Below are 25424 nucleotides of genomic sequence, written 5' to 3' on the forward strand. Positions count from 1 at the left end.
CACACTGCATATGACACTGGGAACTAAAAATGATTCGACAGGTTTCACTTCAAAGCTCAGGTACTACGTGCTTACGTTTGAGCTGGAATGCATAAGGCTGAGCATCGTGTATGTATAGAAAGTTGTATACACAAGAATCCTTATATCTTCAGTTTTTTTATCTAGTATAACATACTATTTATATCAGAAGCCATAGCTATGATGTATATGGGTTAGTCAAGTGTTCATGCGTGTAGTACAATACATACCATGCACATGAACATGCCAAACGTGCACATGTTATGCATGTGTTGTTGTTTGTGAAGAAGACTCTACTCATAACATGTATTGTTGACAAAGTGTGTGATTTTTAATATCTTATCTTCATCCGCCAGTGACCATTGTGCCTTATTCAACATCAACACACCAAACTCCCTTGTGGGAGAGGTAGTCATGCATGCATGCAGCCATTCAAGAGTAGTAACACATATATGCATGGAAAAATGACTCTTCAATCTATTACAAATATGATGCATTCACGTGTGTACGCCTTTGAAGAAATGCGTGTGGATATGCATGTGTTTGGGTCAAGGACTGTTTGGATTTTGCCTACAAGAAACATAATAGTGCTAGGTTACACATAAGAATATGGATGATACGTATCTGCCTTCAAGGCATCACAACCCACGTCGGTCTCCTGCTCAAAAGACTTCTCCCGTGAAGACTTCCCTTCACCCTTACTGCAGCCTTGCAATCGCTGGCCAGTCAAGGCCTCAGAACCTCCGCCCTGTGGAGGGTTCGAAAAACGCTCTTCCTGGTCCAAGACCATAAGCACAAGCTCCTTCCATGTGATGGTGTTGAGCTTGCCACTAGTGATCAAAGAGGAGTAAAATGCTGAGTACTGAGAGGTCAGATGAGACAGCAAAGTGATGGCCATGTCCTCTGAAGATATCTCCTTCCCAGCCTGAAGAATCCCCCCGCCTGAAGAGCCTGTAACTTGTTGATGTGCTCCCGAATCGTCGACGACTTTGCAAGATCCATCACCCACATCTGAACTTCCAAGGAGATCCTCTTCATGGGTGATACCCTGTTGTACAGAGAAGCCAAATGCTGCCAAATCCCTTTGGCCAGCGTCATATGCTTGAGGTGGCTGTCCAACGGTGATGGCCGCCTTCTACCCAATCTCCAAGTCCCAAACAGCCCAAGAGATCTCCAATCAGCAAAAACCAGCAGTCCCGCAAGCTCTTCAAATCTCCCGTAAGCTCCAAGGTCTTCAAGAAACAGTCCCGCAAGATCTCCAATTGTCTCCAACCTTCAAGCCACCTGGGGATCTGATACCATGTCGGAATACGCAGCAGATATGAGACAAACTGTTGAGAGCACAACATAGCAAGACACCAACATGAAGATGAGGAAACACAAGAGAACCACCAGCAGAAACAATGTTGAACTGTGTGTGGAGAGAAAACGCAGAAGAGAGAGTGAGGCTGTGTGAACTCTGCACTATATACAAGATCTGGTACAACAATACCCAATTGAGAGAGTGTGGGGGGCCAAGGGGCCATTTTATATGGCCCCAAGTTGCTGGTCCACCAGTCTAAAACAGGCCGACAGCAGCCACTGCTCATGACCAGCACAAAGTGTGCATACGACCAGAAAACACCTGGTCGGCCAGGTGCCAACAGTCGGCCTGGTCACCGGAGTTGGGTAGCAGAATCAACAAATCAGCCAGCAACAGAATCAGCTGACAGCCCTCCACACCTCATAAAAATGGGAAAAAAATACATGGAGAGTGAGGAAAAATGGGGAAACACCAAAAATGGGTGGGCACACACAACAGAGGCCCTGGTGTAGTGTACAGACAGGAGATGACTGCTAATAGTATCAACCTCCACTCAAGAATTATATCATGAGTGGCAATGCAGCTTGTGTCGTGTGCTCATACCAATGTAACGCGCGGAAGCTCTGGGTAGTCTTCTTTCAGCCCTAAACACTCTTGAAGACCTTCCGATGCAAAACGCACCATGATGCAAAAACGCAGGTAGAGAGAGAGAAGAGAGAGAGAGTGAGAAGTGCTGGAATTTCAGTATATACTATGTACAAAAAAGGTACAGATCTTTGCAGCCATGGGCTGCCTTCATAAAAAGGTTCCTAACCCTAAATTCTGTCCCCTATGGGACCTCCTATTGACTCACACCCCTAGTGGGTGGAATGAGTAAAACATGGAGCACTTGGTGCCTTTTATAGCACTCTTGGACAAGGTAGGAGCTGGCCGACTGCTGGTCGGCCAGTTTTAATTCATTAAATCCCTTTAATTCAGCCGACTGGTCCTGGTTCTGGCGCCTGCCTGCTGCCCCTTGTCTGCTGGCTCAGCCGACCACTCCAGTATGCTGCCGACAGCTCTTTGACCATGCTGATGTCAGCCGACAGCATCCCTTTGGTTCTTTCTCCAAGCCTTGCTTCAGTCTGCACTGCAGAGGTGCTCTGAGTTCTGTGCTCCATCATCCTGGTTCTTCTCCTGGGTTCATACTCTTTATCTGGTTGCCTCTTCTGGATCTAGCTCTCAGAATGTCCATGGCATTACTGATGCACATGACATCCCCCTCTGCTAAACTTGATGACGGGAATCCAACCTGCTCTTGGATGACTGTCATCATCCCAATCCTGTTCCGAAGTCCCTCTGTCATCATCCATCCCTGGCAAACCTTTTTTCTCTGAAAATCCGTTCTGTTCTCCAACCCACTCTGTCTCTGATGAAGATCTATGCATCTGGTCTTCCTCTAGTCCACAATCCATTCCTGCCCTGACTTTGAACACCGTCTTGGTCTTCGTTCCTGGAACTGAGTCTGGCACTCTCACATCACCCTTGGAGGATCAACCTCCCTTGGGACCGTTACCTGAGAACCTATCTGGCTCACGGAACTGCCATCCCCATCTGGCACTGTGGAACACCACCAACAAACCTCCTGGGAGTTCTTCCCGCTTCTGTGCTCCTCGCCTTGGGCTTCGAATCCGTGTACTTTCCTGTACCTTGGACCTGTACACCATCATATGGGACTGAATCAGTGTTTAGCTTGGCTGAGCCTGATGCTCTGATACCAATGTAACGCGCGGAAGCTCTGGGTAGTCTTCTTTCAGCCCTAAACACTCTTGAAGACCTTCTGATGCAAAACGTACCATGGAATGAGTAAAACATGCAGCACTTGGTGCCTTTTATAGCACTCTTGGACAAGGTAGGAGCTGGCCGACTGCTGGTCGGCCAGTTTTAATTCATTAAATCCCTTTAATTCAGCCGACTGGTCCTGGTTCTGGCGCCTGCCTGCTGCCCCTTATCTGCTGGCTCAACCGACCACTCCAGTATGCTGCCGACAGCTCTTTGACCATGCTGATGTCAGCCGACAGCATCCCTTTGGTTCTTTCTCCAAGCCTTGCTTCAGTCTGCACTGCAGAGGTGCTCTGAGTTCTGTGCTCCATCATCCTGGTTCTTCTCCTGGGTTCATACTCTTTATCTGGTTGCCTCTTCTGGATCTAGCTCTCAGAATGTCCATGGCATTACTGATGCACATGACATCCCCCTCTGCTAAACTTGATGACGGGAATCCAACCTGCTCTTGGATGACTGTCATCATCCCAATCCTGTTCCGAAGTCCCTCTGTCATCATCCATCCCTGGCAAACCTTTTTTCTCTGAAAATCCGTTCTGTTCTCCAACCCACTCTGTCTCTGATGAAGATCTATGCATCTGGTCTTCCTCTAGTCCACAATCCATTCCTGCCCTGACTCTGAACACCGTCTTGGTCTTCGTTCCTGGAACTGAGTCTGGCACTCTCACATCACCTTTGGAGGATCAACCTCCCTTGGGACCGTTACCTGAGAACCTATCTGGCTCACGGAACTGCCATCCCCATCTGGCACTGTGGAACACCACCAACAAACCTCCTGGGAGTTCTTCCCGCTTCTGTGCTCCTCGCCTTGGGCTTCGAATCCGTGTACTTTCCTGTACCTTGGACCTGTACACCATCATATGGGACTGAATCAGTGTTTAGCTTGGCTGAGCCTGATGCTCTGATACCAATGTAACGCGCGGAAGCTCTGGGTAGTCTTCTTTCAGCCCTAAACACTCTTGAAGACCTTCTGATGCAAAACGCACCATGATGCAAAAACGCAGGTAGAGAGAGAGTAGAGAGAGAGAGTGAGAAGTGCTGGAATTTCAGTATATACTATGTACAAAAAAGGTACAGATCTTTGCAGCCATGGGCTGCCTTCATAAAAAGGTTCCTAACCCTAAATTCTGTCCCCTATGGGACCTCCTATTGACTCACACCCCTAGTGGGTGGAATGAGTAAAACATGGAGCACTTGGTGCCTTTTATAGCACTCTTGGACAAGGTAGGAGCTGGCCGACTGCTGGTCGGCCAGTTTTAATTCATTAAATCCCTTTAATTCAGCCGACTGGTCCTGGTTCTGGCGCCTGCCTGCTGCCCCTTATCTGCTGGCTCAGCCGACCACTCCAGTATGCTGCCGACAGCTCTTTGACCATGCTGATGTCAGTCGACAGCATCCCTTTGGTTCTTTCTCCAAGCCTTGCTTCAGTCTGCACCGCAGAGGTGCTCTGAGTTCTGTGCTCCATCATCCTGGTTCTTCTCCTGGGTTCATACTCTTTATCTGGTTGCCTCTTCTGGATCTAGCTCTCAGAATGTCCATGGCATTACTGATGCACATGACATCATACAACAAAGTCAATGGTACCACACATTATGTTGAAGCGGATCTTCTATGTGGAATAGTCAGAAAACTATGGGACTTGAACGGATAATTTTATGTTTGAACCACTTAAAACAGAGCTTATCCCCTCTTCAAGATATGCACCACATGCTCTCTGATTGGCATCATATGTGGGATCTGCATGCATTTGATGTCAACACCCTTTCTACCTTCACTTCAATAAAAATATCACTCTTGCCAACATGGTATCCAAAAGCATGCAAAATGCGCAGATTTCTGATGTGAAAGTTGTATGATTGATTATAATGTACATCACTCTGAATGAGAAAAAGGGTTGAGAAGTTTACATCATAATTTTATAAATTTGCATAGAGAAGAAGCAATCAGTACTGGGAGAAGTACCCTTTCACTCTTCAAAGGAGTCCCACTTTGATCAACAAACACCTGCACACACACACACACACACACACACACACATTGTGTTGATTACCCCTTAAAACAAGAAATGAAATGTTTTCTTTTACATAAGAATGAAGCTATTCAAGTAAATCACCTCTGTGTGATTGATGCACTCAATTTCGTTTTGATAGCTCTCTGATAGTGTCATCAACTTGAAGAGTTCTTCATACAAGAAAACACAAGTTAGATTGGGTAAATTACTTGCATTTAACATAACTGCTCCTTCAAAAGATAAATTAGACAATGTAATTAAATTTACAAACTCTGTAGCACAAAAAGTATTAGAAGGTTTTACACGTACCACTTCTTTCCAATGTATGCTCTGCCTGTGCTCAAGGTTGCCAGTTATTACTATTGTTTCCTCTATAGCTGTCCATCCATTTATCACCTCAACACATACCTTCCAATCCCACCAAGCATCATCTTCCCTTGCTACTACCAAATCTCCTGTATCCAAATCCTTGCACAAGAATCCTAATCAAACCTTGCGTGTAGCTTCATTAACCACCCTTATAATAGCCATGTGAGAAGTTGAGGAATCCTCAGTAGGCATTACAATCAAAATGTCTCCTGCCTCCAACCATGGTGGAACACAACCAGGTCTTCCAATCTTTAATAGGCGGCTGCAAATTGTGAAGTCTTGCATTTCATAAATAACTTGCCCACATTGAATTCCGGACAGCATGAAGAAACATTTATAGCATATATCATTCACATTTTGAATGCCCAGCATCTTTTGTGAGTGCTCGCTACTTGTAAGAATTCTCATTCCGGTTGCTTCATTTATTGGAAGAACACTTAAATCATTGCCCGAGTTGAAGTACTCTACAGTGGCAAAGACTTGAAGTTCTCCGAGATGTTCATGAGCATAGTGGTTGCGTACTTTAGGTATGGTGCGGTACGGTTCAGTTTGCATACGAGTACGCAAAGTACGCATCGAGATAAGTACTTTAAGTATGTTCACTTTTTTAAAATAATGTATATACAATTATATATATATATATATATATAACCATTCATAATTTAGTAACACTGATACACAAATTAGGCAAAAAACAATTGAACTTCAAACATCTATGCTCTATCAATGTCAAATGAGCTATGAGCATCCAGTATAAAGTCCTGCTGAATCTAAAATCGTAGTACAAACCCGAATAGCCATATAGCCATCACAAAATAATAAAACATCATACATGTTTGAGCATAAATCATGAAAGTACAAGGCTAGCCGCTAATGGCTACAAGCTGAATATGTGACTAGTCAGTGACTTAGTGGTCACTACTAAAGTAAATATTGATATGCTAATCACTAACTCGTAGGAGCGACCAGTCACCACAAGGCTACTGGCTAATAAATCAAGTCTCATGAGTCACCACTCACTCATCATCATCCACGCTTGAAGATAAGGATGATGAGAAGTCTCCATCTATGAGGAGATTCCCATCAAAATCATATAGTGGCTCCCGCTCCACCACATCAATTACATCAATACCTAGTATCTCCTCACCAATGGTAGAGGGTCCAGGTCTCTCCTTTGGAAGAGTGTGCATCCGATGCTCTGGATCACCTCTACTGGTCGCTCTGGCTCTCCCTCTCGAATGTGTACCATGAGTATACACCCTAGTGTCTTCACAGGTGGAAGTACGACTCTGCTAAGTTGAAGAAGTGAGGAAAGTGGTCGTGAGAGCTCGAGACAGAGCTCGAGTGACTCATCTATCAATGCCCTCAAGCTCTCTGTGAAGGTTTCTGTATATCTCTTCCTGCTCATCACATACTATGTCACTCTCCTCGGCATGCTATTGTTTGCGACGCTCGAGCCTCTCAACATCAACCTACATACCATGTATTCACGAGTAGTTATTAGTAACTAGTCATTTTGAACTTTCTTTTAAGTACGGGTACAGAAAGCATGGTACCGGTACGGTACGTATTGAAAGTACAGAACGGATGAGTACGAGTACGGAATGCAACTATGTTCATGAGAGAAAAGACCACAAATTTTTACAACCTGTAAGTTTGGAAAAAGTGGTGTGCATGGTTGCCCCAAAGACCTCCGTAATATAACATTATCTACAACAACATACTTTATCCCTTCAAGAAAAATCTTTGAGTAGCACATTTTGTAGCCCACCAATACAAAATTCATGATGTTCTTGCCCCTCTTTACTTTTTGCAAGGCTTCGAGCATATGTTCTACTTTTCTTTTGGCTGGTGGATGCCTTCCTTGATACCTATTCTCACCATAATAATAGGGTATCATCACCCCTTCATTTACTTTTTGTGTAAGTGGTTGATCTCTTCTACACCCACTCTTCCCACCATCCTTAAATAGCCCAAGTTTAGACTGTGCTGGGTGATCTCCTGTCCATAACATAAGCATGCCTCTTAAGTAAGCATGAGCCTTCATTTGATTCTTGAAATCATTCACTAATCTTAGAGCAAGGATAATTGAATCTAACATCCAATCCATCAATGAACAGCTTCTCAAGATCATTGAGCAAAGACACAAGAAAAAGACCAAGCAAGTCTCCATGCTTTTTCTCTCAAGCTCAATCACACTAAATGGCAAGAAAATTATTGGCAATGGCCCTATTGTTCCTCATTTGCCCCCATTTAGCACAACCATTTTAATAACACCACTAGATTTCTGTGTTGTGGAGGCAACCTGAAATCCATCCCAGTGACACATCAACACAAGATTTCTTGGATCTCCTTGTGTAAAAGGATAAAAAATCAGCATTCTATAATGCTTGTAAACATGAGAACAAAGAAAATGCTTTTTTTTTAAATTTCTCACCTTGATCATTTTTTTCTTATGATAAACAAGTGTTCTAGACTGTGAACAAAAGAATTTGTATTCTCCATCTTCATTGCATCCAAAGTCCAGCTCTTTACTTCTCATATTTGTCGAAAATGTTCGATAGAACATTTTGCAAGCTTCATTTGGGCAAGGAAAAGGAAGTTTCCATTATTTCATTGGGTTCCAAAAATCTTGATACTGTTGAACCTTTTGCCCATCCCAAAATTCATGTACGGCATCAGGCTGCTCTCTCTCACCTTTACCAAGCCATCTATCTCTTGCTCTCCACATTGCGAGAATCTCATGGCAAGATGTGGATGATTGACACAAAAGTTGCAATTGAGCTAAGATAGACATGTAATCAAAAGAAATCAATCTTTTCATGGACTTTTACACACATCATACCTTTAACAACACTCTCCACAATCTCTGTTTAAGCCACGACATGATGACATGCTGGCACATTGACACTGTATTACCTCCCCCACATAATTATCCTCTATGCTTGGGTAATACAATTTTGGGGAGTGTTGTTCACCGCCTTTTCCTATGCAAAGCTTCCACCTCTCCAAGGGGATCATTCCCATTTTCTTATAAATTCGTAGGAGTTGTTTCATGTTTTGTGACAATTGGTTGCCATTTCAATCTCCCTTCCATCCCGTAGGCTTTTCAGCCAATAATGTTACTAATGATTTTCTCTTCTTTTGGCCAACACATTGTTTGCCCTTGGATGTGCTCACTCCTGAGAATAGTCTTCATAACATCTCATCTTGCATTCCATTTGGAGCCTTGTATTCATCCCGCATGGTTTGCGTCTCACAATCCATTGCATGATGTCTTCGTCTACATAATTTTCTAGAATTTTAAAGGCTTCTGGCTGCCCCAAAAGATTACATTGAAGATCTTCCACATCTTCATTGTTACCATTCCTACAAGACAAGTCTTCGGTATGACCTTCAAGACAGTTATCCTCCATTTCACCCTGCTGATAAACAATGTTAGACCATCTTTAATTCCTTTCAAACAAATAACAAACACATTTACCTACTTTAATGGCATTGCAATTATTGCTTTACATTTCTAACCTATTTAATTTCATTATGTTTCATCCTATTCATAAACAACCTTTAGACCTTGAAAGAAAAAAATAAGTACACGTTTACTAACTTCAATAACACTGCAATTATTACTTTTCTAACCTACTTTGACATCAATAATTGAAAGCTATATGTACCAGGTGGGTGTCTTGTAACATACTAAAAGGGCTAAGCAAGCTTCTTGTACCTATCTACACTAGACATACAGTCGAGAGCATTGTGTGTGGACTTGTAGAACATAGCCAAGATTTGAGTTCGTGAGAACCATGGTCATCCTTAGATTTTAAGGAAGCTTTGACCTTGTAGAGTGATGTGGTCAATATCCATAAGGCTTAAAGACATGGCAGGACTCTTCCTTGGTTATAGAGATGTTGGAGATGGTCAGACTATTGCATGCCTCTTAGAGATGCTTACAAAGATGTGGACAATGAGGTGACCACGTGGAGGGCCATGTGAAGGACCCACAACATTTTTCTACGCACTTTCATGTTTTGTTGGCCATTCATTGGTGGATATGCATGCTTGATATGGTGAATTTCCAAAAAAAAGCATTAAAAGTGTTTTATGAGCTTCCGATCCAAACTAAAGTCTCCTCTTGAATGCAATCATCACAAGATATGCATAAACACTGGCATGATGCAGGATACACATAAAACACAAGCATGATGAATTGAACTCTGTTGAATGGATGCAACATTAGGGCCTCTCTCTTTCCTTGCATCTTGGAAGCATCTGATAGCATAGGCAGAACTGACAAGAACTGTGTCCAAGGAGAACGAAACGAGAAAGGCTAATGGGGGAGGCTCTTTTCCCTCCTAACCAAGGAATGTCTCAAGGATCTAGAGAAGAGAAGATGTTAAAAACCCAAGATTGCATGTCTTGTGGCTGCTTAAAGAAATAGGGGAACATGGACGTATTTGGCAAACAGAAAAATGAGAGCAAGGGGAACTCTACGAGAAGAAGACAAACCCAAGGAGGAAGACGTTATTCGGCCAATTCAACATGAGGTAGAAGAAAGTAGCAGCAACAAGGTCAGAAAACTTGGGGGGAAGATCATATATCCCACTAGGAGATAATAAACAAATGAACACCTTCAAGAACGGAAGTTACAAGGAGCTAGGCTACCAGTAAATCCAAAGGTATGAAGCCGGAGACCAAAAGAGTACTACCAGGCTGCCAATAAATACAAGATCCAGAGCAAGTTGCCTTTAAAAAACCAGTAAAGGAATGGAAAGGGGAAAACCAAAATGGGTTGTTTGGTGAGAAACCCGACCCCGAGATCAGTATCGCAAATGGGAACGTATAGGGCTGAAGCTAGGGCATTGTTGTTGGTCATGTCCACTCCCAGCTAGTTCAGGTGTGAACCCAGCTTACTCACGGGCACTTTTTCCCCGTGACTGGACACAGGTTTTTTCCCCGTGTGAACACACTTATGTGTGTTGGGCACTTAGCCCTAGGCTTTTTAGTACTCACTTGTACTTTCATTTTCATATTATTATTGAGTACATCTTTTCCAGCACTCACGTTTCTCTGTGCTTGAGGTTGTGTGTGTGTGTGTGTGTGCAGGCTAGCTTCCCTCCTACCCAACATTGGTATCAGAGCCTGGTTGGGGTTAGGGTTACACCCTGCTGCCCCCCAACATTAGGGTTAGGGTTTTCCCCCTGCTGCCCTTCAGCCTTGAGCTTCTACCTATTGCATACTTTAGACACGCCACACTATCTCTCTAGCTGGACCTGCCCGTACTCTCTCTGCTAAGTACTGCTGCTGTACGATACCGCCTCCTCTCAGATCCGCGTGCGCCGCCGCCGCCGTCGCTCAGATCTACGTCGCCCAACAGATCTACGTTCGCAGCTGTCACCGCCTTCAAATCTGCCAGCGCCGCCTTGCACCACCTACATCTCGTACACCGCCCGTCGCCTGCCCGCCATTGCCTGTACGGTGCTAATCCACTTCAGATCTGGCACCGCCTGTACCTGCGCTACGCCTTGTACTTCCTATGTTGTGCGTCGCCCTGTACTGCCGCCTCAGATCTGCAAGCCCCTGCCTCAAATCTACCTGCCTATTGTACCTGCTACCCAACTGCAACTCCAAGATTTCCGGTTTGTGGGATTTGAAAATTTTTGACCGGTTGAAATCTCAGATCTGCCTGTTGAAATTTGGGGCTTTTCACCATTGAGCCTGCAATTGCAACATTGGCATTGATTTCAGCAGATTTGGTGCATAATTACACTAGAAATTTGGGGGTTTTGCAGAAATTGGCACTATTTGCAGGCAATTTTGGGTGTTACAGACACATTTACTTGGCATTGGGGCATTTCCCCCAATTGGCACTATTTGCAGGCAATTTTGGGTGTAACAGACACATTTACTTGGCATTGGGGCATTTCCCCCAATTTTTTAGGGCATTACAGCATTTGGTACAGGTGACAATTGCTTTAGCAAACTTATAGATGCAGATCCGGTTCAAATTTGGTCTAATTGGCTACCTAAAAATTAGGGCTTTTCTACATTGAGCCCATTTTTGGAGCATTCAACCAACTTACCTTTGATTTTGCCAAGATTTGTGCACTTGCAGCTTTTACAGATGTCAGCTGATTGTGTTTTTCACGGCACATGTATACATTTGTGGTTTGCTGCAGTATATGTATGCCATTGTGGACACTTTGACAAATTTGCATCATAGTGCAGTACACTTGCAGATTTGGGACATGCATATGTATTTCTTGTGGTGAAGGAGTTCCCTTTCAGTCCATTGATTATCCTGCTATTTATCTCCCGCATTCTTACGATTTTGCTGGGCATTGTCTACTTGTGGTGACTTGTGACAAATTTGCTGTGTTATCATGGCCAAGAGTAATAATGACCTCTTTGGAATGCTATCTCAAGAGGACAAGCTCAATGGAGATAACTACCCTATGTGGGCTTATATGATGCGTCATGTATTGGTTGCCAAGAATGTATGGCTATATGTGGATGGCACTGAGGAGCGTCCTCTTGCACCTGCTCCAACGGAAGGTGAAGTGATTCCCGCTCACCCTCCTGCAGGTCCACCTCCTCGTCCTTGTCCTCGTCCTCCTCCTACTCAGCAGCAACGTACTTGGGATGCTAGGGATGCTCAGGCCCATGCGTTGATTGCTCTCTCGTGCCGCAAGCATATCATTCCGCACATTCGTTCCTGGACGACTGCAAAGGGTGCTTGGGATACCTTGGCGGCGTTGTATTCAGGTCGCAACAATGAGGCTCGTGTAGCTTACCTTCGGGACAAGCTTGAGACTAACCACATGCTTGCAGGTGACTCTATCGATTAGTACCTTACGCATGTGAAAGACCTATGAGAGCAGCTCATTAACATTGATGAGGTCTTGACAGATGGCTATCTTGTTCAGACAGTTTTGCGTAATTTGCCCGACTCTTATCAGACATTTGGCACCACTTTGCGGTTGTTGGTTGGCAATGCACCTAATGCAGTCACTTTTGACAACCTTGTGACTCTCTTGCTCAGTGAAGAGCAATCTCATTCCAACAGGAACAACATGATGTCTGCTAAGCATAGTCACCCGAAACGTTTCGGGGTTTTTGACGCTTCACGGTTTTTGAAGTTTTGGGAGACAACGTTTCGGCCTTCGGCTAAGAAACGCCAAGGTTTCGGATTTTTTTCTATATAATTTTGCATTGCTAAAGGTCCAAAAAATAGGAACTTTTAACTTTGAGAAACTTTTTTTTTTTTTTTGGAGAAACCAAAAAAATTAGGAGTTTCTGAAACGTTTCTTGCGTTTCGAGGTTTCGGGGCTTCTCACTCCAGAAACGCGTTTTCATGTGACTATGCTGCTGAGTTAGCAATGGCTGCTCCCTTTCGTGGGAATAGATTTGGGCCTAAACCTAGCCCATCGGATCCTCCCGAGACAGAGGACAAGCCTGAAAAGAAAAAGCGTTGTAATTATTGCAGGAAAACAGGGCACACCATAGAGGTAATGCAAGAAGCGTATTGAGAGTGAAAAAAAGAAGAAGTTGGCATCTTCTTCCACAGGTGCAGATCAGGCCAATTTGGCTACACATGTATACTATTCATTGTGGGATTATGCATCTTTACACTTGCCATACATGCCACTGATCATGGCATCGCTAAGAGTTTACCTATCCTCTCATAGCATTGGCTGATGCCCGCCTCGAGCCCCCACTTTTTCTCCCCATTTTCAGATTTTCCCATTGCTGAATTTTTACTTTTATCAGCCCTACCATTGCTGAATGTTGGGTAGGAGGGCAACTAGCCTGCACACACACACACACACACACACACACATACAAGTGAGTACTAAAAAGCCTAGGGCTAAGTGCCCAACACACATAAGTGTGTTCACACGAGGAAAAAACCTGTGTCCAGTCACAGGGAAAAAGTGCCCGTGAGTAAGCTGGGTTCACACTTGAACTAGCCAGGAGTGGACATGACCAACAAACCCCCCTCAAGTGAATGGTGTACACATAAGTCCAAGATGAAGAGCAACACACATCTCTTCCAAGAACATCATCCTGTGCATGTGTAGCTTGATCCTCTGCATCCTATTCTCGTAAACAAAACCTACTTGCGAAGAGAGAGAGAGAGACCCCTTGGCTGTTAGCCCCTCGGCGCCTCCTTCAGCTCACCACCTTCCAAGAGAGAGATAGAGTCAAGCGTGCGGGTAGCAGCACAGTGATAAAGCTGTGAATGCTGCCCTGCACTATGCTCCATAGTAAGAGTGAACTGCAGTGCCAATGGGAAAAGCAAGCACTATATGACGAGGATAAGGAGAATCCCCAATTCATAGTGCTGATGCTAGAGCACAGTAGTACATAAACGCATCACCTGAAATGCATGGCAAAGATCATGTGGACATCAACTGCATCAAATCAAGAGGCATCGCATAATACCCCCCTGAAGTCAAGCATCCAAATGCCAAGCTGAACTGCATGTAATCCACATCAATGACAACAAGAGAGCAAAGCATAGCTCTGTAACTGCACCAGTGATAAGCATAAGAAGTGGTAGCAGATATACGCATGCATAAAGGCAACAGGATCCAGAAGTCATGCCTGTGAGACATGCAATGTAAGTTGCAAGAGTGAAACTCATCAATTGTGTGGGTTGTTTGGAGACGCTCCTTACCAACATCTGGGGAGGCTTTGGGGAAGGCATCAAGCTGCAACTAGGCACCCATCTCTTGTTCGCAGTCATCTCCTATCTCTTTGTACCATATTACTCAGTGAGGGCCTCTGTTGTGGGTGTGCTCGCCCAAGAATTCTCTCCATTCCTCCTCATTGTCCATTTTTCCATGTTTTCTCGTTTGGGAACCGCCCGGGGGGGGGGGGGGGGGTGTTGTTTGTTGGCAGCTGTAGTATTGCTGGCCAACCAAGTGTGCCCCGTCTTATTTCTGGCCAACTTGTTAAGCTGGCCGACTTGACCTTTTGCTAGTCGTGGGCATTATTGCTGCTATTGGCCTGTTTTGGGTTGGTCAACCAACAGCCCAGGGTGGTATAAATACCACCCTTGCCTCCCACACCACACTTGTACCGGATCTTGTGTATATAGCAGAGTTTATACAACTCTCTCTCTACACTTCTGCGTTTTCTCTCTCTCATAGGAGTTGTATCATTTTCCTCTGTGCATTCTGACATGGTATCAAAGCCCCAGGTGGCTTGAAGCTTGGAGACAGTGAGCTTGAGGGTTTGCTGTTTTTTGGTGCTAATTGGAGAATTTCTGGGCTGTTCGGGACTTGGAGAAATAGGTAGAAGGTGGCCATCATTGCTAGACAGCCACCTTGCATAGTGTTTGCAGCCTCTTCTTCATTTTTTTTCCCAACCCACCCTCCCTTCACAAGACCTTGTGCACCCTTGAGACGGCAAATTTGCTTGAGATGACTGAGAAGCATGTAAAGATCCCCACCCTCCCGACATTCCCGATGGATCGATAGTTGGACGGTACCAATTATGGCATATGGAAGGTAATTATGCAATTTGTCCTAGAGTTTTATGATTTGGCTGATTTCATTGTAGTTGGAGTTCCACGGCCAGAGTTGGAGGGTGAGCTTTTACCTTCTACTAGGAAAGAGCGGGAGGCTCAGGCACAATTGTGGGATCGTGTCGATGCCCGTGTACATTCTTTCATCTTCCTTAATTGCACACCCCACGTGATCAATCACATCAAACACATGACGATGGCCCAAGGGATTTGGCAACACTTGGCTTCTTTGTATAACAGGGTATCACCCATGAAGTAGATTTCCTTGGAAGTGCAGGTGGGAGTAATGAATCCTGCAAAGTCTTCAATGATGCGAGAGCACATCAACAAACTCCAGGCTCTTCAGGAGGAGGTTCTTTAGGCTGGAAAGGAGATATCTTCAGAGGACATGGCCATCACTTTGGTGTCTCATCTGACCTCTCTGTATTCAGCTTTCTATTCTTCTTTGATCACACCACTGGGAGGCTCAGCACCATCACATGGAGGAGCTTGTGCCAATGGTTTTGGATAAGGAAGAGCGATTTACGGACGCTCCATAGGGCGGAGGTTCTGAGGCTCTGACTGGCCAGCGGTCGAAAGGCCACAACAACAACATGGGAAAAGGGAAGTCTTCACTGACAAAGTCTTTTGAGAAGCAGCCCGCCGACTCAGAGCGTGATGCTTTGAAGGCCGAGTGGACCTGTAACCCTTGTGGCCAAAAGGGTCACTATTGGAGGAAGTGTCCTAAGTGGAGTATGTAAACAGAAGGACAACTGTAACAGGGAAATCTTATCAATCAGAAAAACTGAAAATACACATAAGCATGCCAAATAAAATAAGATGACAACTCTGCACAGGACACCACACTAGGGGCCAGAAGATGGGCTGACCCCCCCCCCTCCTTTTTATGGTTAGATTACCAAAAAGGAGTCTACTTCCAAATACAACTTCACGGGTGCCCAGGGATTCTCCACTGGCTAGCACCTATCTCTTCCAATACAATATGAAAGCAAAACAAAAGCAAGTGCAGAATTTGTTGATGATCCTCAGCACAAGAGAGCATTCCTAGCATAAAGCATATGTAGAACAACCATTGACAGTCCATAGCACTCCCACATTTGCCCGAGACAGCCCTGCATCTTTGTCTTCCTCCTGTCTGGCTCATAGAACTAATCAACCAACCTTGTAGGGCTGTTTTGCAACAATCGACCATCTCTCAGTAGCCACAGAAAGGGCGGACCAGCAGCAGCACACAAACCAGATGGTCTCCAATTAGCAAAGGAAGACTCTTCCTCAAATCGGCCAGCCTTCCTATCTCCTTTTCTTCCAACCAGCAGCTTCCCAGGACTGTAAAAGCTGTCGGCCAGCTTCAAAACAGCCACCAAAAGCAGTCGACCAGCCTTGGCCACACACCTGGATCACTTTAGTCGCAGTAGGTAATAGTAGATGGCTGTAGTTGGCTGCCAGGAGGCTGAAAACCAGTCGACCAGCCCTCATGCACACTAAAAAGCATGCGCCTCTTAAAATCCGGAGTTCTCTGCTAGTAATAGTGGCTCCCCCGCCTCTGAAATAGCTCACTCGTGTGCTTTTTAGGTCCAAAAGGGGGCGCCTACTTGAAGATGGCCCAAATATTGTCCAGAGCCCATCTTTTGGCCACCACATGTATTAAATAAGTCCTGTCCAGTGTGTACAACTTATAAGTTGTCCGGTCACTTATAAGTGTGTGTGAACCTGCAACCATATTTATTAGTATGTGAAACCATAAAGCTGTAAATGGGGTTTTTGGGGATACTTACCACCTGCAAAACGCATGTAGACCACCTGTCAGTCCCAAACAGGTGTGCATATACATGTCCTCAAGGTGCCCAGGCGTCCCCGGCCCCATAGACAACCCAGGCAAAAGTCTCAGGCATTGTCCAGGCAAACAAGACAAGTCATCCAAAGTTAAAACCAAAGTCATGCACACACATGAATGCAGCTAGACTGGAAGAAACACCCATCTTCTCAGTTGTATCAGCTAAACTATCCAGGGCTCATAATCCTTCCGGAACCTTCCCAAAACATAAATACAAAAAATCTCCAGGATAGCTAGTCCCAGGGAATCACATCATGTCAGGCTCCATGATCCATACATGTATACCATGTAAGGCCCCACAAGCCACACATGTACCATCATGTCAGGCTCCATGAGCCACACATGTACTGTCATGTCAGGCTCCATATGCCACACAGACACACCATGTCAAGCTCCACCAGCCATACATGTATGTCATGTTAGGCTCCACATGCCACACATAAACAATATAAAACACAAGCTGTGAGAAATTTTGTGACATTCCCCCCCAGCTTCTAAGCAGTTGACCGCAACTGAAAAGCTTCCAAATAGGCCTTCAGAAGTTCCGGATAATCTACGAAATAATCCTCGTCCATCCATTTTGCATCGGTAGTTGAATAGTTTTTAAACTTCCCAAGATACCTGCAAACTAGCTTGCCACCTGCATGCTTACGCTCTTTATGAAAAACTATCTGCTCAGGTTGCAATACCTCCTCAAGTTCATCCACTTCTGGTGGATCTTCCAAAATTGGTTCCATAGGAGGTGGTCCCACATATGGCCTCAACAAACTGACATGAAAGGCATTATGTATTTTCCAGTGATCGAGCAATACCAATCTATAAGTCACTTCATTTATCTTTTGCAAGACCTGGAATGGCCCATGATACCTATTTGAAAGCTTAGGAAAGCGGCCTTCTTGGCCTGGCCGCTTCCGAAGATGTGCTTTCTCAAACTTGAGTAATACCCAATCACCTTCCTTGAAAATAACCTCTCGCCTGTGCTTGTCAACTGTCTTTTTCTGCTTAGCTTGAGATCTTTCTATGGCTGTCCAAACCTGTGCAAACATAGTATCCAAATCTCAGACATACTCCTCTGCTGCTGCAAAGATTACAACTTTTGTTCGTAAGATAGGTGGAAGCACCACCTTGCCATAGACTATCTCAAATGGGGCCTTATTAGTTGAACAATGCACTCTGTTATTGTATGCAAACTCAACTAATGGCAAATACTTTTCCCAATCTGACTTTTGCTCAGACACATAACACTTAAGCAAGTCAAGTACTACTAAATTTGCAATTTCACTCTGACCATCTGTTTGAGGATGATAAGCTGATGAAAAACTCAGCTTTGTGCCCATGTTATCAAACAATGTCCACCAAAATAAACTGGTAGTCCAAGGATCTCTATCCCCCACAATAGACTTGGGCATGCCATGATGTTTGAAAATCTAAGCCAAAAACAACTTTGCCATGTGTTCTGGCTTAATGGTTTTCCTCACAGAAATAAAATGTGCCTGTTTGCTGAAACGATCAATGATAGTCCATATTGCATCATTACCATGTGCCGATCTCAGCAAATCCATAATGAAATCCATGGCAAACCAAGTGTCTTGTGCCCGTTAACTTGACTTTCTGACACACTAGGCGCTCACGAACATAAGCTTCAGTATCCCTGCGTAAAGCTGGCCAAAAGAAATATCTTTCCAAAGCCTGTGTAGTAGTGAGAATACCACGATGACCTGCATATGGAGGAGCATAACACTCTTCCATAACCTTTTGGCACAATTCACGCACCACACAAATACGGTTTTGCATCATCAAAAACCCATCTCTAATCGAATAAGATGAGACAACAGTACCATCATTCAAATCAGCCCAAATAAGCTGAAAATCTGTGTCCAAAGCATACATATCTCGCATCCCTGACAAGTCCTCATGATAGGCGGTAGTTACGGCATGCACCTGAGGCTGCGAGACAAAGCATCCACTACCAAGTTCTTCTTGCTCGGAGTATGCAAAATCTGAAAATGAAACATGGACAAGAAATTTGCCCACCTTAGATACTTTTCTAAGAGTTTAGGTTGTGTAAGAATGTAACATGCAGCGGAAGTCTTTGTATTGGAGGATCCTGTCACACAAATGCTCACACCGTCTTCTGTATCCTAAGTTTCGCGAGTTTAGCAATCCACTTTAATACTTCAAACTTTAGAGCGATATGAAAGAGAGAGATGAGAACTGTACACCGTATGGGGTCCTGAATTACCCACTAAAGGGGCCCCTATCCCATTACCGAGATAGTATTTGCTTTATTATCTTTAAAGAGATTGACAGTGTGACTGACGATAAGCCAAACGCAAAAGGATGCTACGCTTCTCCAAAACGCATGGATGTGAGGTGGATGCAAGGTTGAATGGTATGCGCCTGAATGCTCCTTGACTACATTATGAGATGAATGAGGGAATGGGTCAAGCCCTCCTATTTATACTAGCTATACAGCCAGTCGGTTGGCACTAGATGCTGGCCGACTGCTCCATAAACATTAAATGCTTAATGATGATGTATAAACGCTGAAAATGATGGGAAAAATACCAGAAAAATCCTGGATAAGGCTTCATATTGGAGAATCCTGTCACACAAATGCTCACACCGTCTTCTATATCCTGAGTTTCGCAAGTTTAGCAATCCACTTTAATACTTCAAACTTTAGAGAGATATGAGAGACAGAGATGAGAACTGTACACCGTATGGGGTCCCGAATTACCCACTGAAGGGCCCCCTATCCCGTTACCGAGATAGTATTTGCTTTATTATCTTTAAAGAGACTGACGGTGTGAAAGACGATAAGCCAAACACAACACCTCTGAAGACCAAGTGTTGGGCTGAACTGTGCACTGCTGTAGAAGCACCAAAGATGTCCAATCTCGAGCCTATGCACTCTTCCCAATGGTATGAGGGAGGGATGCAGAGCTAGGGCTGAGAGAGGGGCTATTTGGGACTGTTCTAGACTGTATATGAATGCTGTAAATGAATGAGAATGCTGCGTTTTACCTTCACCAAGTGGCTGGAGCAAAACGATGAATGAATGAATGCTGAAAACTGCATGGATGCTGAAAACGCAAGGATTACTGATGGCTGAATGCTGAGAACTGATGCATTTGCTGTAGGAGGGCTGAATGCTGAGAACTGATGCATTTGCTGTAGGAGGGCTGAATGCACAAGCGTTGATGCTCCTCTTGCTAAAGGATGCTACGCTTCTCCAAAACGCATGGATCTGAGGTGGATGTAAGGTTGAATGGTATGCGCCTGAATGCTCCTTGACTGAATTATGAGATGAATGAGGGAATGGGTCAAGCCCTCCTATTTATACTAGCTATATAGCCAGTCGGTTGGCACTAGATGCTGGCCGACTGCTCCATAAAAATTAAATGCTTAATGATGATGTATAAATGCTGAAAATGATGGGAAAAATACCAGATAAATCCTAGATAAATCCTGGATAATTCCTAGATGCTATCTGAGGTTCCTGCAATGGTCTAGATGCTATGCATGAATGATGTGCAATATGCAAGATGCTTTCTGATGCAAACCCTAAGATTTCTACTGATTGTATATGCATGAATGTGTCTCTTTTAAGTGGGTTAAGGGACTTAGACTGACTAACTATGGCTGAGAATGACCTACGTAGCTCGTGCCTGACTTATCCTGGACTGAGGATATACAATGGGATCACGGCATACAACAAATATCATCCTATTGGGTTCTAATAATGTCCAGATGTTGCACTGTTGATGATGAGCCAGTTTGTCACCATGCACTACGGTGCAGAGTGCATGTGACAAAGAAAGTGCCGTAAACTCTGATGATCTTTTTTAACCATAAATTCATCCCCCAAAAGATAATAATTCAATGTTTGAAGGGCATGAATAATGGCCAACAACTCTTTCTCATAGACTTGCAAATACAATTCAGCATGTTGTAGGCGGCGGCTCTCAAAAGCCATTGCATGTCCCTCTTTATTCAAAACAGCCCCCAAGCAATCTCCACATGTATCACACTCGACCACAAAAGGTCTATGCAAATCTAGAATAATAAGAAGAGGCCCTGAGATGATGGCATCGTTCAACTTTTGAAAAGCTGTCTTTTCAAGATCTTACCAATGGAATGCCACTTTCTTCTTCGTTAGATCATGTAACAGAGAAGCCAAGAAAGCAAAGTATCGAATAAATCGACGATAGTAAGAGAATAAGCCAATAAAGCTCCTAACTTCATGCACATTTTGCAGTTCTAGCCAATCCTTGATAGCTTGAATCTTTGCGGGATCCATGCGTACTCTTGTCTTTGGAGACAATATGCCCCAAATAGTGAATCTCTGACAAGAAGCATTCACTCTTTTTTCCATTGATGAAAAGCTTGTGTTTCCTTAGCTCGTCAAAAACAATGGCGACATGCTCTTTATGCTCAGCCTTACTCTTTGAAAAGATAATAATATCATCAAAGAAAGTTCCTATGAACTTCCGGTGAGGTCTAAAAATTATGTCCATCATTCTATTGAAAGTGGTGGGAGCGTTTGTAAGTCCAAATGGCACAACCGAATACTCATATAGCCCAAATGATGTTTGAAAAGCCGTTTTGTGCACATCTTGAGGTACCACTCGAATTTGATGGTAACCACTTTTAAGATCAATGTGACTGAAACAAGCAGCTCCCTCAAGTTTATCAAGAATATCATCGATTCGAGGAATTGGAAACCTATTCTTGATTGTGATCTTGTTAAGGGCCCTGTAATCAACACACATTCCATATGTCCCATCCTTTTTCTGCACAAGTAAAACTGGAGAACGATAAGGCGAAGAACTTGGGCCTTATCAACCCCTTCTGAAGCAAATCATTCACTTCAGTCATGATTTCCTCCTGTTGGGCAATACTCACTCTATAAGGAGGCCGGTTAGGAGGAGAGCTACCAGGGATTATGTCAATACAATGATCCTCTGGCCTCTCTGGGGGTAACTGTCCTGGTAGGGAATCAACAAAGCAATCAGCATATTCACTTAAGAAATCAATCTTATCTTGATCTACAGAATTTACATCATCATGCTCAATATTATCACGTACAAAGACCAGGTAAGAATAAGTTGATTTCTTTATTGCCTTTGAAATAGAGATATGGCTTACGACGGGTATGGTACTCCCACTAGTACCCACATCAATACAAACTTCTATACCCCTATGAGTAAATATAACTTTCTTTTCTTTGTGCAAAATCTTGGGATCCAAACGATAATGCCAAAGCATCCCAAGTATCACATCACATCCCGTAAGTGGTGCTACAAGGAAGTCTTCATGATCCAAATATCCCTGTATCTGTATGCGAAGCTTCCCAATGATGGGAGTAACCTTAACTTCCTTGCCCTCAAAGGCAGCATCTGCATGAAAGTCCATGCCCAATTCCTCGGACTTTAGCCCCATGAGCAACAACCATCTGTGTGGATATAAAGTTATCTGTTGAGGCATTATCAAAGAGGAATAAAGTTGTTTGGTCCTTTAGCTTGCCCCAAGCTTTGCATAAGATCCTGCTCTTTGGTTCATGTGTAGTATTACCCTGAACATCGGGTATAACATTCACACTCGGTTTTGCATCCTACACATTATTCTTTTTGAGATTCTGGGGACATTGAGATTTCATGTGATCCTTGCTCCCACATGTGAAGCACTTCCCCTCTCTCATGATGTGAGAGGGCATGCAGCCCGCACTAGTGATGTGAGAGGGCATGCGGCCTGCACCAGTGATGTAAGAGGGTATGCAGCCCGAGCTAGTGATGTAAGTGGGCATGCAGCCCGAGTAAGTGTTTTTAGGGGGCTTGCAACCCATGCAACAAATATGAGGGGACATGCAACCCGAGGAGATGATGTACATTGACATTCAGCTCAAGGGGATGATGAGGGGTTTTCAGGCCATTTGCGAGATGCAGAAGATCTTCATGCATTGTCGGTGGTATCTCCACCTTCTAGGTATGTACCTGCTCCCAGAGTTCCATCCAGAGTGGAGGATGTTGCACGGGAAATCAGCCCTAGACTTGGGCACCTCTCACATCATCATCGGAATTCCCTTCACGGGATAGCCTGTGAGGCTACCGTGTGGAGACCCACTTGCTCTCGTCATTGGAAACAACATCACCACAGCTTTTCAAATAGCAACAGCCAACTCTCGAGGTTTGTCCCATCTGTTGGACAATTGCATCAAAAGTAACCACATCAGCCTTGACATGAGACTTTGATTCAATGACCCTTTGTACATTAGGGTCTCTTTGCAAATCACGGAGCTCTTCAAGCTCATTCCTCAAGGCATCAATATCCTGCTGATCTTCTGCCCTAGCAGACAACGGTGGATCATTATCAGCCAAAGCCCCAACATGATCCCTGTCTCTATCCTCATCCCGCATGCAGCAAGTATGGGTGATAGAGTCCTCCACCACAGAATGATCTAACTGGCTAGCCATACTGTATTTACCAAATTCTCAAAAAGAAAAGAATTTCCGTCCCCCGGAATCACTCTCTACCAACTCCCCAAGTATGATACTGAATAGACTGCAAGGGTGCAACAGTGCCCCTACACAGACAGGAGGGCCACGAAGTCTTTCCACACGCTCATTGCCGCTTACACCAAAAGTAACCTCTTTCGAGGCGTGACAATAAGACGAGGGCTACCTCAGAATCCCAATCTTCTCTCACAGATAATGACTCCTTAAAGCCATATCCAACATCATATTAGGCACAAATTGTGTAGAAAGCCAAGCTCTGATGCCAATGTAAACAGTAGGGCACCTATAACATGGAAATCTTATCAATCATGAAAACTGAAAATACACATAAGCATGCCATATAAAATAAGATAACAACTCTGCACAGGACACCACACTAGGGGCAGAAGATGGGCTGACCCCCCCCCCTCCCCTTTATGGTTAGATTACCAAAAAGGAGTCTGCTTCCAAATACTTCTTCATGGGTGCCCAGGGATTGTCCACTGGCTAGCACCTATCTCTTCCAGTATAGTATGAAAGCAAAACAAAAGCAAGTGCAGAATTTGTTGATGATCCTCAGCACAAGAGAGCATTCCTGGCATAAAGCATATGTAGGACAACCATGGACAGCCCACAGCACTCCCACATCAGCCCCCCGAGACAGCCTTGCATCTTCGTCTTCCTCCTGTCTAGCTCATAGAACTAATCGACCAGCCTTGTAGGGCTGTTTGCAACAGTCGACCACCTCTCAATAGCCACAGAAAGGGTCGACCAGCAGCAGCACACAAACTAGATGGTCTTTGATCAGCAAAGGAAGAATCGGCCAGCCTTCCTGTCTCCTTTTCTTCTGACCAGCAGCTTCCCAAGGCTGTAAAAAGCCGTCGGCCAGCTTCAAAATAGCCACCAAAGGCAGTCGACCAGCCTTGGCCACACACGTGGATCACTTTAGTCGCAGTAGGTAGTAGATGGCTGTAGTTGGCTGCCAAGAGGCTGAAAACCAGTCGACCAGCCCTCATGCACACTGAAAAGCATACGCCTCTTCAAATCTGGAGTTCTCTGCCACCCAGTAATAGTGGCTCCCCTGCCTGAAACAGCTCACTCGTGTGCTTTTTAGGTCTAGGAGGGGACGCCTACTTGAAGATGGCCCAAATATTGTCCAGAGCCCATCTTTTGGCCGCCACGTGTATTAAATAAGTCATGTCCAGTGTGTACAACTTATAGTTGTCCAATCACTTATAAGTGTGTGTGAACCTGCAACCATAATTATTAGTATGTGAAACCATAAAGCTGTAAATGGGGTTTTTGGGGATACTTACCACCTGCAAGACACATGTAGACCACCTGTCAGTCCCAAACAGGTGTGCACATACATGTCCTCAGGGTGCCCAGGCGTCCCCGGCCCCATAGACAACACACGCAGAAATCTCAAGCATTGTCCAGGCAAACAAGACAAGTCATCCAAAGTTAAAACCAAAGTCATACACACACATGAGTGCAGCTAGACTGGAAGAAACACCCATCTTCTCAGTTGTATCAGCTAAACTGTCCAGGGCTCATAATCCTTTCGGAACCTTCCCAAAACATAAATACAGAAAATCTCCAGGATAGCTAGTCCCAAGGAATCACATCATGTCAGGCTCCATGAGCCATACATGTATACCATGTAAGGCCCCACAAGCCACACATGTACCATCATGTCAGGCTCCATGAGCCACATATGTACTATCATGTCAGGCTCCATATGCCACATAGACACACCATGTCAAGCTCCACCAGCCATACATGTATGTCATGTTAGATACATGTATGTCATGTATGTCATGTTAGGCTCCACATGCCACACATGAACAATATAAAACAGAAGCTGTGAGGAATTTTGTGACAAAGTACCGAGAAAAGTGCTGATTCTTTAGCAGCTGTTGCAAAGACTCCAGCTTTTGTACACTTGGAGATTATGAACACAGATGCTTCATCTTCTTCGAGCAGGGAGGCAGTTGGTCTCACCGCCAGGGATACTCGGGAGTGTATTCTCGATAGTGGGG

General features: G+C 44.4%; 1 protein-coding gene across 5 annotated transcripts in view; it reads right to left on the minus strand.

Annotated features, from left to right (window-relative positions):
• Window positions 1–478: 478 nt before the first annotated feature.
• LOC147606984 (uncharacterized) overlaps window positions 479–25424 on the minus strand; it is a 29644-nt gene continuing 4698 nt past the window's right edge. The window contains exons 1-4 of one of the 5 annotated variants that reach the window (XM_086791443.1): window positions 5463–5639; window positions 5256–5323; window positions 5050–5146; window positions 479–1310 (exon numbers count right to left, since the gene is read on the minus strand). In XM_086791443.1, the coding sequence (XP_086647569.1) occupies window positions 614–916 (303 nt within the window). In that variant the 5' untranslated portion in view covers window positions 917–1310; window positions 5050–5146; window positions 5256–5323; window positions 5463–5639 and the 3' untranslated portion in view covers window positions 479–613. Of the gene's footprint in view, window positions 1350–5049; window positions 5147–5255; window positions 5324–5462; window positions 5640–6016; window positions 8945–25424 lie in introns of those variants that run through there. The other 4 variants (XM_086791444.1, XM_086791445.1, XR_015264896.1 and 1 more) reach the window with 4 other exon arrangements.

Source organism: Cibotium barometz, chromosome 56 (assembly GCF_041138505.1).
Source record: "Cibotium barometz isolate CiBa-2024 chromosome 56, ASM4113850v1, whole genome shotgun sequence".
Classification (NCBI taxonomy): Eukaryota; Viridiplantae; Streptophyta; class Polypodiopsida; order Cyatheales; family Cibotiaceae; genus Cibotium; species Cibotium barometz.